The sequence below is a fragment of the Camelus dromedarius genome, chromosome 5 (assembly GCF_036321535.1).
Source record: "Camelus dromedarius isolate mCamDro1 chromosome 5, mCamDro1.pat, whole genome shotgun sequence".
Taxonomy (NCBI): domain Eukaryota; kingdom Metazoa; phylum Chordata; class Mammalia; order Artiodactyla; family Camelidae; genus Camelus; species Camelus dromedarius.
The window spans coordinates 68,925,159-68,942,201 of NC_087440.1; the positions used below are offsets into that span (position 1 = coordinate 68,925,159).

The following is a 17,043-nucleotide window of genomic DNA, read 5'->3' on the forward strand; positions in this document are numbered from 1 at the left end:
GTAAACTCCTCAAAGACAAGGGTTGTTTCTTCCTCTGCTGCTACATCTCCCACAGTGCAGATGGCCTAACAGACCCTCTGTGTGTCCTTGGTGATTGACTGAAGGGTTCAGTTTAGCTCTCTGATTCCTGCCAGAGATGCAGAGAGCACAATCAAGTCCTTTCACTATGAAATGACAAAGTCGAAGATAAAAGGGCTGAGAAAGTACTCTTACAGAATTATTTATTGTCTCCAATGTCTTATGGTAGCCAGATCCCAGAATTTCCAGATTTGATAGATGTGGAAAAAAGTTTGATATGTGCGGTAGTGCTTTTGGGATTCGTATTTCACTTGGATGGAATGTGTAAATTAATAAAGACATGGGTTACATGAGTCAGGAAAAGGGAAGATTTTCTGTTACGCAGTTAACTGATATCCCCCAAAGTTCTTTTTCCCCCATGTTCCATAGCTGCTAGATGGTCATAGTGGAAATTATTGCTTTTTACATTTCTGATGATAACTGTGCTACCAGAAGAGAGACTCTGCTTAGGGGAAGAAAAAAAGAGATTTATATTGCCTTTATTTTCATCATTGAATGTCCCAAAGCTGTTTAGCGTGTAAACAGCAGTCAATATTTAGGGAAGAAAGCTGGATTCACACTACTTTGAATTGTGGGTCTTTCCTTTTCCATGGCAATTTTTTGGGTATTGTGTGCTCTTATAGAATCCCAGCTTAGGATCCAGATATAGTTTGCAACTCTCCCATGACGCCTAAGTCTTTTACGCATTAAGTACATTGAGGCTCATGAGAATTGCTAATCAGCCTTGTGAAACTGCAGTGATGTTTCCCAAGGATCTAAAAGTGGTCACATCCACCCACGCAGTACAAGGGGGAAAATATTGTACTGGCTCAGTTTTCTTGTAATAGTCCAGTGACATGGCTTCCTCATTGCCTTGTGCATTACAGTTAAAGAACCTGCTATAGAACAAGACTAGACTTGTGATAAAAAAACATCACCTAAGATTTTCTTTCTTAGACAAATGGGATTCTAGTTTGGGTTTCAAAGAGCTCTTTATTTAGCTTGCAAAAGATTCTGGGTCTTTCAATATTTCTGCTCTAGTAAACTCTGGAGTTCTGACCTATGTGTAGCATATGAGTTTTCTGGGTTATGGAAAAATACGCACTATCACTTCATGTGATGTCAGTTTTCTTTAACCCCCTGTGTAAATGGTGCGTATTAAAAAAGCAGGTCTACTGTTAAATAGATTTTTCTTTATAAACATAATGACAAAATGATTATACATCAATAAAAGAGACAGAATGTGACTGTGTCCACTACTGCCTGTGTCTTGAAGCAAGAGAAGGGCTCATCCTAGAAATAATCACCTTTCCTTCCAGGGGAAGATGGCATGACCCTGGAAAATACTTCTGCGTTTTTAGGCATCTGGAGATCTTGGTTTTCAGATCCAAATGGTCCCATCGCAATCCTTTTTTCCCGGGCAGTGCGTAAATCTTTGACAAGTGATGAGTGACCTCTGCTTCTTGTATTTAGGCCCAGGGCTGGACTCTGTGACCAGGGATTTGGCGTGCGGGGCCTCACAGGCTGCAGGGAAATAGTAACATGTGAGTACATATGCCAAACATGTGGTCTTATGTGATAGGTAGATCTAAAGAGAAAGCCTCTTCAGCCATAGTTTATCAGAATAGCTCTATGAACTACTGTAATAAATAAGAAAATAGAATCTCTGAGTTCAAGACCTGCCTCCTTTGACCCCAGTCAGAAACCTAATGTGGAAAACATGCCTGAATTGCCCACCCAAGGCTTGGACATCTACCTGGTGATCTTTGTGGTCAGCCCGTGTTTTCTGTCTTTATTATTATATAGAAGTAGCAGCAACTATGGAAACTCTTGTAGCTATGACTAAAGAGTCTTATTCCTGGGATGTGCGGAGGTGGATTCACTCAGGTGACCAGCCCCTGGGAACACAGCACTGCTCTATTTTCACCCTATAAACCAGTGTAGTGATGGCCAGGGTTGAGCTGGTGCCTAGGTTACAGTGTTCCTAGGAGTCTAGGTGGTTCTAATATCAATATAGGTTTCTGTTTTGCTTTATGGAATATAAGACAGATATCCATCTTATTCTCAAATGAATTCTTAGCTTAGGGCCAAAGTACAAATGGAAATTCATTTATTAAATGTCTAAATGTTTAAATGTTATGAATCGAGCTAACCAACTGTTAAAATAAAATACATTCTATCACCTACCTTGACAAAAAGACCAGGTTTGAATTTGGAATTGTTACATTATTCAGAGTTCCCTGCTAGAATGTGGTGGTGCAGGAAAACTGCATTATAAATAAATTCACAATATATTTTTCCTTTGTGATAGGAATCAAGCAGAAAAGAATAAATCAGAATTGTGTATTTATGGGGAGCAAACCTGTAGTTGGTACTACAAATGGTGAATTTGTTTTCGTGTATGTATCTATCTTCCTCTTTCATTAAATAAATAGGAAAATTTTATTATGATGTCTAATGAATTTAATGGGATTATTCCTGATTTTCACATACTTGATTATTCTTCAATTAATCTCAAAAGCCTAACCCCAGAGTTTGATATATACTTACATATTTGCAGAAAGAACACCATGTCTTATATAATCTTATTTCACAAATAACTTATAATTTCAGCTATATATTATATTGTATTATTGCTATTTAAGTAATAAGAACTAACACATTATTTGTCATCTTATTTTTCATTAATTAAAAAATTGGATAAATCAATTATGATGGGCCGTATCAGTTTAATTTTGACTTTCAAAATGTATTCCTCTGTTTCTCAATTAGTTTTAATTATTTTATTTAATTATTTTATTAAAATATATTTATTTATTTTATTATAACATATTTAATTATTTTATTATAATATTCTTTTAATATTATACTTGAAATGAAAAATGAAGTCATGATAAAAAGTAAGTCTCACTTGCATATGAATATTTGTAGCAGCTTTCTTTATCATCACTAAAAACTAGAATCAACCTTCAGGAGGCAAATGGAAAAACAAACTGTGGTCAATCTATATGATGAAATATTATTCACAGATAAGAAACAAGTTACCAAGTCATAAAAAGACATGAGTGAACCTCCTTGAATGTGTATTGCTAGGTGAAAGAAATTAGCCTGAAAAGGCTACATAGATGTTTTTAATTATGACATTCTGGAAAAGGAAAAACTAGAGATAATAAAAAGATCATTAATTTTCAGGTGTTTGGGGGGAGGAGGAGAGGATGAAAAAGAGGAAACACAGATTTTTAGGATGGTTAAACTATTCTGTATGATACTGAAATGGTAGGTACATGTCATTACGTATTTGTTAAAACCCATAGAACCACACAGCACAGAAGTGAACCTAAAGGTATACAAATTGAAAAAAAAAAAATTTAGGCGGTCAGGGGATCCCAGGAAGGAATGCAGACTATGACAAGAGAATCTAACTGCAACCTTAGTTTAAATACATATTTTTGTTACAGATAATGTAACAGTGTGATAATGATGAAAAATATTTTCAAGCATAAACATATAGCATATTAGAATAAAATTCTGTAAGGAGGTCTGTAACAGATATGTAAGTTTTTAAAAGATACTAAATTTTCAACTTCAAAGAAGATTTTGTTTATTTTATAATATTTTTAAATGGATGGTGGTAGGCATCAAACTGTTATGGTATTTAGATTCAGCTGGATGCATTTTAAAGTGATATAACAGTTTTAATTTAAAATATCAAAATACAAATGCTGGAATATGTAAATGTTAGAAATTAGATGCTTTGCATTTATTTGAACTTAAAAACATTTTTGATGTTAATTTAAAACTGTGAAGAGGTGACATAGCTTTTCACGATTCTTTTAGAGGGCACATAAGCAAAAGAGTTGGAAGTTCAACCTCTTAGACCACATCTTACATCATGTATTGCAGGACTTGGCAGACTTTCTGTGAAGGGCCAATTAGCACATATTTTAGGCTTTGAGGGCCAGACGGCCTGTGTCAAAACTACTCAGCTCCGCTGTTGTAGCATGAGAATAGGCACAGACAGTTCGTGATGAATGAGTGTGGCTGTGTTTCAACAAAACTTTATCTTTGGGCAGTGAAATTTGAGTTTTGTATAAATTTTATGTCACAGAATATTCTTCTTCTTTTGATTTTTTTCAACCACTCAAAAATATAGAAGTCATACTTAGTCCATAGCAGGTATAAAACAGAAGTGAGGCCAGATTTGGCATGAGGGCTCTAATTTGTTGACAGTAATTTGGTAAAATAGTCTTATAATTAACAAGAGTCAGTATTCTCAAAGTTAGACTGTAATCTGTCTCACACTTGCCAAAGCAAAGTTCTATATCCTTGAGGCCTTAAACAGAATATTTCAGAAATGTATTAAGTTAAGCATGAAAGTTCTCCTATTGCCAATAAACTCATTCCCCAGAGGCAAGCTATGACTTCAGCTTGGTGTATATCTTTCCAGATATTCAACTGTGCAGACACATTCACACATAGAACATACAAAGAAACTATATATAAATGTATATGCATTTTTTAACAAAAAAAAGGGGCAACATACAAATCCAGAACGAGTAAAATGTCTAATGCATTAAAAAAACAGGACAACATACATACTGTTCTGCAATTTGATTTTTCAACTTACAATATATTTTAAACATTTTTTCTGGTCATTATTTTTAAAAAGAATTCTTGTTCTTTAATAGACATTTGAGTCATTTCCAATTTTGAAATGATTAGCAATGAACACACACACACACACATATATATATACACACACACATACATACCTATATGTAGATGTATACATATCTTTGTACACATGAGTGAATATTTTTGCAGGATAGATTCCTAGTAGTAGTATTACTGGATCAAAGATATTCAAGTTTTTACACTGATGAAGTCATCCAAAAGTTTATACTAGTGTTTCTCAACCTTGGTACATTTGGGGCTGGATAATTCTTTGTCGTGGGGCTCTAGCGCACATTCTAGAATGGTTAGCAGCATCTCTGGCCTCTACCCATTAGATGCCAGTAGCATCTACTCTGTTGTGACAACCAAAAATACCTCTATAGATATTGCTAAATGTCCCTTAGGGGGCAAAATTACCTCAGATTGAGAACTACAACCCTGGACATTTGTTTTATTTACCTTTATTTCTGTCTCCCTTTAAACAACTTCTCATGGTATCCTTCTTTCATAAGGGAAACGTGCTTAAAGGAATTCGTGATTTAGTAGATATCGCCCCTCTATTATGGGCTAAATTGTGTCCTGCAAAATTCACGTGTTGAAGTCCTAACCCTCAGTACCTCAGAATGTGACTGTATCTGGAGACAGAGTCTTTAAAGAAATTATTAAGTTAAAATGAGATCATAAGAATGGACCCTAATCCAATATGACTGGTGTTCTTATAAGAGGAAGAAATCTGGACACAGACTTGTACAAAGGAAAGACCATATGAAAATTAGGAGAAGACAGGCCCCAAAAGGAGAGGGGCCTCAGAAACCAGCCCTACCAACACCTTGATCTTGGACTTCCAGTCTCCAGAACTGTGAGAGAATAAATTTCTGTTGTTCAAGCCACCTAGTCTGTGGTACTGTTACGGCAGTCCCAGAAAACTAATATATCCTCCCAGTGTATTTGAATTTTAAATAAAGAATGACTAAAAGAGGCAATGACTAATCCAAAGGAATAACTATCTAACAATGGGTTTTGGTGCCGCTGATAAGTTTTCCGAGAGGCCTCAAATCATTCTACGTAGATTTAAACATGGGGCTGCTCTATTCATCCTCTTTTCTACAGCAACTTCTCTGATGAATAATTATTAACTTTTGTAATCTCAATGTCAAATTTCTTTAATTTTTTAAGGTAATTATATCAATTCAAAAAAAAAAAAAAACCAACCCAGATGAGCAAGTCAAGCGATGATTAGAGATCAGGAAAAATTAAATGAATTAGGGAAAGTGAAGTGTGTTGTTTTAAAAACATAATATTTTTAATTGCACAAATGATATGCGTACAATGTAGGAAACCTAAACCATGCAAATAAGCAAAGAAGAAGAAAATAAAAATCACCTGGAATCCTTCCATCCAAACGTGATCACTGTTAAATATTGTGGCATAGACTCCCAAACTTTTCTCAGTAGTATGTGTGTTGATGGATTTATGGATAGATAGATACACACATGCATATTCCCCAAATGGGATCCTACTGTAATACTTATTTTGTCTGCTGTTTTTCTTACTCAATAATATACTAAGAACATTAGTCCATGTCAGTAAATTATATTTCTTAAAATGGTTATTATTAGCTGCTTTTGTCATGAGAACTAAGTAGAGCCACAGGAAAAATGATGAAATTAAAGGTAAATCAGTGCCCCCAGTCACAATGGAAACTAGAAGACAGATAGCTACAACATTATTTTAGGAAATCACAAACTGTCGGGTGAAGAAAAAAGGATGAGGTCACAAGAAAGACTAAGAGGAGGAGATATTTGTACAGGATGTGGAAAAGACAAATTTAAATCCCTCCTCTAACAGAGTACAGTGTCCCCCCAGCTTTGCAAACAGAGAAGCGCAGGTCATCCCCTCAGTTCACTATAGGATATATCGGCCATTGCTTACTGAAAACCACTCCCCTTAAAAAGGCAATTAAAGCTCCCAGTGACATCCTTGACCTGCCCTTTTCAATATTGTCCTAGGGAATCTGATATCAGGGTCTTGCCAGCACAGACAACCTGCATGTCAATTAGGAAGAGGGCTCCCCCACTACTGGCTCTTCCTTCAGACACTGCAGCCCTAGATTAGAGCATGGGACTTGCAAAGAGAACATCTGTTGGTTTCAGTCCCTACTCTGGCTGTTGGCCAGGTAACTTTGTGCAGAGAGGTATCTCATACAATAGGCCTGTCTTACACGGTCCTGCTGACCCACTTAAACTTCCACAGGGCATATGCAAAAGTAGTCTTAATCTCCCTATCCCATTCTGTCACCTTGCGCAGTTCAAGAACCTCTCTGCCTCCCCTACTCCTAGTTCCTCTGAACTAGGCCAGTGGCACATAAACCACCATATAGGGCTTTGTTCCATAATAAAAAATTATTTATAGCTACAATATTTCAAGTGTTTAGGTCTGTACCAAATCCTGTACTGAGTGCCTTACATGCATTATTTTATCCTCACAACAATTTTATGACATATGTTTAATGACTATTTCCACTTCATGGATGAGATTACTGAGACCTGAGAGAGTAATTTGACTGAGCTAATGCCACAGATAATGAATAGCAGGGACTCCATTCTGGTTGCCTGCTTCCCACAAACATTTCCTGTGCACCTTCTATGTGAAAAGTGGTGTGCTAAAAGCAAGAGAAAAAGGCAGAAGGAAGTTCCTTCCCTGAAAGAGTTTACAGTTTAGTAAGTTTAGGAAGAAATATGACAAGTACATAATACACCAATATAAGGCACAATATGCTAAGGCAGTGTGAAAGGGTCAAAGTTCTCCTGTGACTATGGAGATGGGAGAGCCTTTTGAGGGAGAGACGGAATGTGAGATGGGCTTTAACAAGAGTTTTGACAAAGGATACTTGGGAGACAGCATTTAGAGTGAACAGAGTAAAGGTATGGAGGAGAACATAGGCAAAGAACAGCAAAGAGTCTTGTAGAAGTAGAGTTTAAGAGAGTTGTAGCTGATTTAGCTGTACCATTACGTGATCAGTACCTACCTGAGGAGCTTGGATTGGCTGATGGGGCATATGGATGGGATTTGAGTAGGGTGATGGCAGGTTTGGGGCCACAGCTTATGAAAACTAGTTTTGTAGATGCCTGTGTTATAAATTGGCATAGGTAGCAATGAAAATTAAAGAGACTAGTTGGGAGGACACTTGTAATTGACCAGGGTTTCTCAGCCTCAGTACTATTGACATTTTGGGTTGGATAATTATTTGCTAGGTGGGGGTTGTTGTCCTTTGCATTTTGGTTGTTTAGCAGTATCTCTGGCCTTTACCTGTTAAATGTTATATTATCACCCCATTTCCCCAAAGTGTTCCCTGGGGAGGCAAAATCGCTCCCAGTTGAGGATCACTGTAATAGACCATGTGAGAAATAAAAGGGGTAGATGTGACACCTGGGAAGGGGTAAAATCTAAAAGCTTTGGCAAATGTTTGGATAGGAATGTCAGTGAGAAAGAGGATTGAAAGAGCAAATAGAACCACTGAAAAGGCCCTAGAGGCCATGTAGTCCAATATGATCATAACTGGGAGGGAGTTTGGTAAAACCTGTTAGAAGTCACAAAAATTATCCTGCCTTTTGACCCAGCAATTCCACTCCTGAGAATTTATTGTAACTGATTCAAATGAAGACAATCTTTATGTATAAAGCAACAATAGTAACATGGAGACTGACAATTGTGAAATAAAATTCATATTTTATGGCAAGGCAAGAAAAATTTAAACACAAAAATTTTTCTCTGCCTTTTGGCCTTCCCTCCTCTTTACACTGTGCATTGTATATCTTCATTATGCCTCTACCGAACCTCCTCCATCAGTAGAAAAACTTGTTCAACCATAAAGAGCAACATTCTCCTAGCATCAATAAGACAACTCCTTAAAATAAAACACTCCATGATCTTGCAAGGGGCCACGATGACACTTAGATCTGGATTGTGTAAACTGTCAGTATAATGTCGTTTAATGTACAACCCTCTGTCTTAAAAAAAACTTGTATTGTTTTTTGACTTCTAACGGGTGGAACAGTCCTCGGAGCTTTCTGAAATGCTGTTCCCTGGTTATAATTCTCAGTTTGGCTTAAAATTTTCCATTTCTTTCTTACATGGACTAATTTCTCCTGGACACCATGTTCTCAACAACTGCACCCTCATGCCTACCACAGTGCCTGTTTAATGAGGGGCCCAGATTTGAGAAGTGGATTTAAGATTCAGAGAAGGTGAGATTGAAGATTCTGGAGAGAGAAGCTGTACAGAATGAAACAAAATCCCAGAGGGCGTGAGAAGAGCAAATTTCAAGAATCCAAGTATAAAAGTCCGTAGCTTCTTTGTGTGTGTGTGTGTGTGTGTGTGTGTGTGTGTGTGTGTGTGTGTGAGAGAGAGAGAGAGAGAGAGAGAGAACAATGACTGAAAATTTGAAACGGAGAAAGGAGGTAAGGAAGTAGGCAGAGGAACTTAGAAAGGATCAATCATCTGTAAAGAAACCAGGTGACCCAGACGTTTCAGCCTCGAACCTTGCCTGGGGACAGTCCTGTGCACTTTACAATGCAAAGTTGAAGGGAACGTGCTGTTCAGAAAAGAGGACGTCCCGGGGAACACTGAAATATGCAGACACTAGGAGAAAAGAAGAGTTAAATAGCCAGCACTTTTTCTCCTGGAGTCCTAAGCAACTTGATTTTTAAACTGCTCTCTAAATAAGGAATCTATGTTAATTTGGCAGGGCCTGCTGCCACATTTAATTGCAGGAGGCGCAGCGGGAAGAATGGTGGGCGTGGATAACCCAGAAGCGGCTGGAGGCCCGCCCCCTCCCCAGAATACACCGCGGCCGCGGCCTGCGGGAACTGTTTTCTCGCCAGCTCCATCCCGGCTCCGAAGAGGGTCCGACTATGGACGGGCTCCGGGCTAGCGCAGGGCTGCTGAGGCGCGGGCGGCTGAGGCGCCGGCGCCAGTCCCAGCCACACAGCGGATCGGTCCTGGCCCTGCCCCTGAGGCCGAGGAAGATCCGAAGGCAGCTGAGGAGAAGTGTCGCGTCCCGCATGGCCGCGCTGAGGGCCCAGACGCTGCCGAGCGAGGACTCGGAGGACTCGAGGGTGGAGTCGACGGTCGACGATCCCGGGGACCCGCTGGCCGGCGGGGCAGCGGCCCTCCCGGATGCGGCCCGGCGAGAGCCCTACGGCCACCTAGGACCCCCGGAGCTCCTGGAGGCCTCGCCCGCGTCCCGCTCCCTGCAGACTCCCCGCGCCCTGGTGGAGGCGCAGACCCCGGCGGCGCGCTTGGTAGAGGCGCAGACCCCGCCGACGCGCCTGGTGGAGGCACCTGCCCTGCCCGCGCGCCTGGTGCCGGCCTCGGCGCCGTCCGCGCGCCTGGTGGAGGTGCCCGCTACGCCGGCCCGCGTGGTGGAGACCTCGGCCCTGCTGTGCTCTGCCCAGCACTTGGCCGCCCCACCGCCTGTGGCTCCCGCGACGCTGTCGGGGCCGCAGGGGGAAAGCACGGGCGGGGAGCTGCCCTGGGACTCCCCGCTGCAGCGCGTCTTGGCGGAGCTGAACCGCATCCCCAGCAGCCGGCGGCGGGCGGCGCGCCTCTTCGAGTGGCTCATCGCGCCCATGCCGCCCGACCATTTCTACCGGCGCCTTTGGGAGCGGGAGGCCGTGCTGGTGCGGCGGCAGGACCACACCTACTACCAGGGTCTTTTCTCCACCGCCGACCTAGACTCCATGCTGCGCAACGAGGAGGTGCAGTTCGGCCAGCACCTGGACGCCGCGCGCTATGTCAACGGGCGGCGCGAGACCTTGAACCCGCCCGGCCGCGCCCTGCCTGCCGCCGCGTGGTCCCTGTACCAGGCCGGCTGCTCCCTGCGCCTCCTCTGTCCGCAGGCTTTCTCGACCACCGTGTGGCAGTTTTTGGCTGTACTCCAGGAGCAGTTTGGGAGCATGGCAGGTTCCAACGTTTACCTCACGCCCCCCAACTCGCAGGGCTTTGCCCCTCACTACGACGACATCGAGGCTTTCGTGCTGCAACTGGAAGGTAGGAAGCTCTGGCGGGTCTACCGACCCCGGGTCCCTACTGAGGAACTGGCCCTGACATCCAGCCCCAACTTCAGCCAGGACGACCTCGGTGAGCCGGTGCTGCAGACGGTGCTGGAACCGGGAGATCTGCTCTATTTTCCTCGAGGTTTCATTCATCAAGCAGAATGCCAGGACGGAGTGCACTCTCTGCACCTGACCTTGTCCACATACCAGCGCAATACCTGGGGCGACTTCCTGGAGGCCGTACTGCCTCTGGCAGTGCAGGCTGCAATGGAGGAAAATGTGGAGTTTCGTAGGGGACTGCCTCGAGACTTCATGGATTACATGGGGGCCCAGCATTCGGATTCTAAGGATCCGCGGAGAACGGCTTTCATGGAGAAGGTGCGGGTCTTGGTTGCCCGCTTGGGACATTTTGCCCCTGTCGATGCTGTGGCTGACCAGCGAGCCAAAGACTTCATCCACGATTCTCTGCCCCCTGTGTTGACTGATAGGGAGAGGGCACTAAGTGTTTATGGGCTTCCAGTTCGCTGGGAGGCTGGAGAACCTGTAAACGTGGGGGCCCAGTTGACCACAGAAACAGAAGTGCACATGCTTCAGGATGGTATAGCTCGGCTGGTGGGTGAAGGAGGCCATTTGTTTCTCTATTATACAGTGGAAAACTCCCGGGTTTATCATCTAGAAGAGCCCAAGTGCTTGGAGATATACCCCCAGCAAGCAGATGCCATGGAACTCTTGCTCCGCTCTTACCCAGAGTTTGTCAGAGTAGGGGACTTGCCCTGTGACAGTGTGGAGGACCAGCTTTCCTTGGCAACTATGTTATATGATAAGGGGCTGTTGCTCACCAAGATGCCTCTAACCTGAACTAGTCTTGTGTCAATTACTGGTAACAAGATGGGAGTGATCCTCTCCTACGACCGCCACCACCTTTTTAGGGGTAAAAACTCATGTTCTTACCTTGATAACCATCAGTGTGCTTACATTTACCTTTATGACTGCTTCAATGTCACAGAACTCAGACGGTCTTCCTGGAACCACCACCTCATCTAGGCACAAAAGTAAAGCCACAGTTGGAGGTGGAAAACGGAGCTATTTCTGCAGAAGTAACTTTGACTCTAGATCATTTCAGAGTACCGACTTCACCCTTAGGCTTTAGTATACTGTGTAGCATTTGCTGTGTTAGTCTGCTTGAGACATTAGAAGTTTTTATTTGGAATTTGCATCCTTCATTTGAGTTCTTTTTCATCAGTTTTGGGGGAGGGTTTGGGTCAGTATCCTGTTTGTTACTGTGAGTTTGTGTGAATGTTAGAAAAGTTATTAAAGTGCCAAAGAATATTTTCCTTTTCTTAGGCTAGATTATTACATGGCATGGTTTGAAGGAATGTGGGAGGAGGGAGGTAGGCAGGGAAAATCTACAATGGCTGACATGAAAGGTAACCTGGGGAGGTTGTAAGACTGGGGCCAACTCTGCCACTTTGGGGGTAATTTATTCATTTTAATCATGCTACTTGAACCCCAAACAGCACAATCCTATTAGAAAAGTTATGAATATATTACGTTTTTAAGAGTATATTAAGATTTTGCACAGTGCTTGCTTGCATCAGTGGCTGGCATTGCTCCCAGAGAGGCAGCATGTCATCTTGTTGTGCTAACATAGGCCTCAGTCAGCCAACTTGTAGCAAGCTGGCCATGAGGGAAAGCTGGTGTTCAAGTTACTTTCCGCTCTCATTTTTTTCTGGCAGTTGGAAGAAACTTCCCCAAATCTGGCAAGTGAATATTCTCATGGTTGGTGGAAAAGAGCCTGGTGTACCAGAGAGAGCACTGGACTTGGAACCAGAAGACCTGGGTTTGGGGTGGTGGCTGGTAGGCAGCTGGCTGAATGACCTGAGGCTGCTGCTACACCTGGGCACACTGATTTTGTAAGTATGTTTTGGTACAGCTTGATGTCTGCACCTCATCATTTAGGTTGTATCTGGAACTTTTAAGATCCTCTCACTATAATGGATAGGTTCAGTTATAAAAGGTTGTGAACTTAACGGAGTCTTTTTTTAAAAGGTGCAAAAGCATAGATGTACATAAAGTAAAAAACGGTAGCTCTCCCTCCAATCTGACTTTCCAGAGGTCACACCCCTATTTATCTTCAGGATTTCTTTTTTGAGACCTTAATCAGACATACACATGACAGTTTTTTGTTTTGTTTTTTACTCATGTTTTTCTAAGTTGTCCTTTTTTTGACCTGACTTTCAAATTGGTTCAGATAGAGCTATGTCATTCATTTTTTTTTAAGGGACAGATAGCAAATAAAAGCCTGGGGGGAGAGCAGGGAAAAGATAACAGAAGACCTGAGGGGATGGTGTCCAAGAAGAAAAGGAAGCATCCTTTCCTGGCTCTCATCCTGGGGGTCTCACAAGTAAGTTCACAAACATCCAATCCTGGAAAAGGCTTATTAAAGAAGTCAAGGCATAGGACTCACCCCTAGAAAACCTACCTTGAAAAATTTCTTGGAGAAAAGTATGGAGTTTCAATGGTTTTTGCCCTTCTTTGGGTTCCAAGTAAACACGTTTTGCTTCCTCCTTCACTTTTCTTATGACTGTCTCAACCTTGAATATTTTTTGTACCAACAATTCCTTTTGACTCAGTGTTTGAATCTAGATCAGGGCAAATGATGTTAAAAAAAAAAAACAACAACTGTACTAGGCTGCAAATTATCAAAAAGCATTAATAAAGTACATACTGCATCATGCTTATTAATATTAGGTGGTATATAAATGCCTGAGAACATTGTTCTCTTGTGATACTGGTTGGACCTTTTTTACACCTGTTAATGAAAGATTTATTTTAGCTTTTTGGGCATGATGAAAGGAACCTGCTAAGAAGTGTTTGCTTGGTGTGAAGCTGGTTTTGTGAATTAATATGAAGAGAGAATCTTTTACCTTTTTGAAGTCCCTTTTCCCTCTATTCCTTCATCTCCTTTAACAGCTTTGAAAAATTAGAACTACCTGTTAGATAGAATTCCTTTGGTGAAAGAGCCCAGATGAAGAATTAAGGAAAGTTTAGAAGGAAAGGGAAAACCTAGGGGGCCAGCTCCAATCCCTCAATTCTTTATACCTGTCTGCAAAAAAGAAAGAACTTAGATTTAGATGATTGGGGAGGGGGGAACAATATTTCAGAAACAACAAACTCTGATTTTGAGGGTTACTTGATAGGACTAACGGGATTTTTGTTTTGTTTTGTTTTTTTTACTAATAGGATTTTATAATCTTACCCTGCAGAGATGTGTTTTGTATCTTCAAGTGATACGGTATCTTTGGGGCTGTAGAAAGTATTTCTGTGATGGGGAAAAGGGGGTGAGGAACTCTTGAGAGCCCTGAATTTTTTCTTGAAAACAGCTTGTACTTATCTACCTTGTTCTTGATCTTCTGAAGCATTTCTTGGTTTCCTTCATTTTCTAAGTTGAGTATCTTCATTGTATGGTGAATTTCTCTGAAAGGTAAGAAGGACTTCTTAGATTGTTCTTCCTATCCTTAAAAAAAAAGCACGTAGGTGGAAAATACAGGGCTTGGAATCAGACAAGAATCCTAAATTCCGGTTTTACTGAACTTTATTTGCAAATATGGTATGATGCTTGCTTGTAGGGCTGTTACATAGTTTTTGAGATGATATATTTGAAGATGACATAGATATTATTTATTGAACACCTTTATGATAGGTTCTAATATGTTATCTCATTAATCATCACCAGAGACCCGTAAGGTAGACTACCATCTGCATTTGATACATGAAAAAATGGGCTCAGAGAATTTAAGTAACTTACCCAGACTCACATAGTTAGCACATATCTGAGCTGGGGTTCAAGCCCTGGTCGTTTTGATTCTAAAGCCTGTTGTCACTAAGTAGGCACTTGATAAATGTTACTTGAATTAAAAAAACCCACTGAGGATGGTCAACAAGTATGTAAACTACACAAGCTTGACTTTCGATCTAATTCAGGCCAGTTTTCCTGTTACCTGCCTAAGTAAACAGATGAATAGCACGGTTGAGCCTGTGCTTTTTACAGCCGTTAAGCAGCCTGGAGAAGCACGGGCATGCTCTGTGGGTTGGGAGAATTGGCAGTACAGGAGATCATGGCAGGAACCAGAGTGTTAGTGCTTACTTTAGAACAGCTTCGTGGTCCTCTAAGAGTAGCACGTCTAGGAAAGTGTCCCGGACCCGGTGTCCTTGAAGTTTGAGGGCTTGGATGCTACGGCAGGCTTCAAGTCGTACACCTGGTGATTTTTCATAGTGGATAGCCCAGAGCAGGAGGTCTGTCAGCTGGGGACTCACTTGGCCAATTTGTCCCAAAGCTGCAGAGAGTAGAGGACAGCATGATTCACTGTCACTTAAGACTGAGTTGGCTATATCCTAGCATCCAGAAACAGCCTTATTAATAAATAATAATAATAAAGTATAGGCAACCACTTACTAAATTAAATATTGCAAATGCTAAACTAAGTATTTTGTCTGTATCTTCCCTTTTAGATGATGTCACCATTAGAATCTTAGGGATGGGTTAGAGCTGGACATTATCTCCAAAGGATTCCTAGGAGGGGGGTGTCCATTAGGATGTGAGAATACATTAATTTACCTATTTATCTAGGGATGAGATACAGGATAGATAACTCAGAAGACCAGCCTAGCCAAGGCAGGGTAATGGGGAAAGAAGGCACAATTACTTCACAGGTTTACCCAGGGCTGATTCTTATGGGGACCTGCCAGGCTGTCAGAGAGATGCAATGTCAAAGATCCCTAAAAAGAAACTAGGAAAATTTGAGGGCAGGATTTTAGGTTTGTAGCAGTCTTGAATCTGGTCCGACCTATGTTTGAAACTTCCAGAGAAAGCAAGCGTATCCAACCATGGATACCTACCTGGAACTCATACCTAATTCTATTGGCCAGGGACTGTCCTGTCAGCCCTTTGCCTTAACAAGTTTTACGTAGTCCTAGACTCGGGATCCTTAACTACAAATTAAAAAGAAGAAAATAATCTTTAATTTCTGGGGCAAGGAACTTCTGAGAAGCTGTGATCATCCCCTCCCCTGTACTCTATCCTCTTCCTGGAGAGATTCTGGGGGTCATCTCTACTAACATATGGGCAAGTATTAGACATTGAGAGCTGGGGCCACTCCTGTAATACCTCGAATGGCAAAGGCCTTGATTTTCCAGTAGGGATCTTTCTCTGTCAGATTCAGAAGGCATTCAAGGACCTGGGATGGATAAAAAGCAGTGTTGAGTGGAGAGAATCAGAGCAAGAATGAACCAGGACAGGGACCCCTCTTGTCTCTAAAATGTGCTTTAACTAAAAAAGTGACCTTCTGTCAAATCTAGTGACCAATGAGCTGGAGCCTGAAGTATATTAGCCTACCCACATGGTGTTTTATCTCGTATCTGTAGATTGATTTTTCTCAGCTCAGATCTATGGTCATACAGGCTTCTTTTGAACACCTCCATCAGGTTTTCCACTAGTGACTAGAAATTATAACTCCATTCACTGGAGTTGGTCCTGAAGCCTCTCAGCACCCATGTAATGAGCTAGTTAACTGAGGTGAGAACGGGATTCAGGGATGTGTTAGAGTGAAGTCTGGGCTGGCTTGGAGCTAAATGTGGTCCTACCTGTTGATGTGGTCTACGTAATCCCCTCACCTTCCTGGTTCTGATCTCTCATTCTGTGTCCCCACAGAATGCTGAGTGTACTGGGTAGAAGGGAAGCACAGGGTAATGACCCCTTGGGTTAATCAGGTAAGACGGGTACATGTTTCCTTGACTCACCATCTTATCACGGATCTGCAGGGCACCGGCTGCCAAACAAGCTGCCTGCCGAACTGCCATGAAGTCATCAGAGAAGCAGTTCAGGAAGCTGGGGAGAAGCTTGGTGGTCATGAGTTTGAGCCCACGAATCAGGGAGAGGGCTTCCACACGCTCGTGAGGATTTCCTTGCCCCAGCTTGACTCTGTAAAGCACAGGTGCTGTTATTTTCCCTCCATAAACTTTTGATGCCCGCCCCCCCCCCCAGTGTCCTCAGGATGGAATCCAACTTCTGTAGGTGCTCTATTATCCATTCCCACCCTTTCCTAGTTAGCCTTATGCCCATTAGGTTGTTTCGCTGGGTAGAGACCTCAACTGTTTATTTACTTGAATCCCTATTACCTAACATACATTAGGCACTAAATTATGTTGGATGACTGAATAAAGGAAACTTTAAACATGCACTTCTTGATATAGTCAA

The 17,043-nt window shown here is 42.0% G+C and overlaps 2 protein-coding genes across 3 annotated transcripts in view; one reads left to right on the forward strand and one right to left on the reverse strand.

Annotated features, from left to right (window-relative positions):
- Positions 1 to 234: 234 nt before the first annotated feature.
- The window catches only part of HEATR4 (HEAT repeat containing 4), a 30,632-nt gene continuing 13,823 nt past the window's right edge, over positions 235 to 17,043 (reverse strand). Inside the window, exons 10-17 of the mRNA XM_064486100.1 lie at positions 16,587 to 16,767; positions 15,955 to 16,024; positions 14,935 to 15,124; positions 14,186 to 14,264; positions 13,266 to 13,429; positions 12,238 to 12,248; positions 11,769 to 11,809; positions 235 to 1,581 (exon numbers count right to left, since the gene is read on the reverse strand). Of these exons, the coding sequence (XP_064342170.1) occupies positions 1,351 to 1,581; positions 11,769 to 11,809; positions 12,238 to 12,248; positions 13,266 to 13,429; positions 14,186 to 14,264; positions 14,935 to 15,124; positions 15,955 to 16,024; positions 16,587 to 16,767 (967 nt within the window). The 3' untranslated portion in view covers positions 235 to 1,350. The remainder of the gene's footprint in view (positions 1,582 to 11,768; positions 11,810 to 12,237; positions 12,249 to 13,265; positions 13,430 to 14,185; positions 14,265 to 14,934; positions 15,125 to 15,954; positions 16,025 to 16,586; positions 16,768 to 17,043) is intronic.
- RIOX1 (ribosomal oxygenase 1) lies at positions 9,543 to 16,744 on the forward strand. 2 transcript variants are annotated; one of them, XR_010381028.1, is made up of 3 exons: positions 9,589 to 11,718; positions 12,524 to 12,700; positions 16,608 to 16,744. XR_010381028.1 is itself a non-coding variant. In XM_010976540.3 (1 exon), exon 1 carries the CDS (start codon positions 9,645 to 9,647, stop codon positions 11,643 to 11,645), a length of 2,001 nt encoding a protein of 666 aa, XP_010974842.2. In that variant the 5' UTR covers positions 9,543 to 9,644; the 3' UTR covers positions 11,646 to 12,118. The 2 variants fall into 2 exon arrangements, 1 of the variants encoding a protein (XP_010974842.2); XM_010976540.3 differs by lacking the exons at positions 12,524 to 12,700; positions 16,608 to 16,744 and having other exon boundaries at positions 9,543 to 12,118.

Bases quoted from the DNA above. Each gene is read 5' to 3' on its own strand.
- RIOX1 (XM_010976540.3), top strand. From the start codon at position 9,645: ATGGACGGGCTCCGGGCTAGCGCAGGGCTGCTGAGGCGCGGGCGGCTG.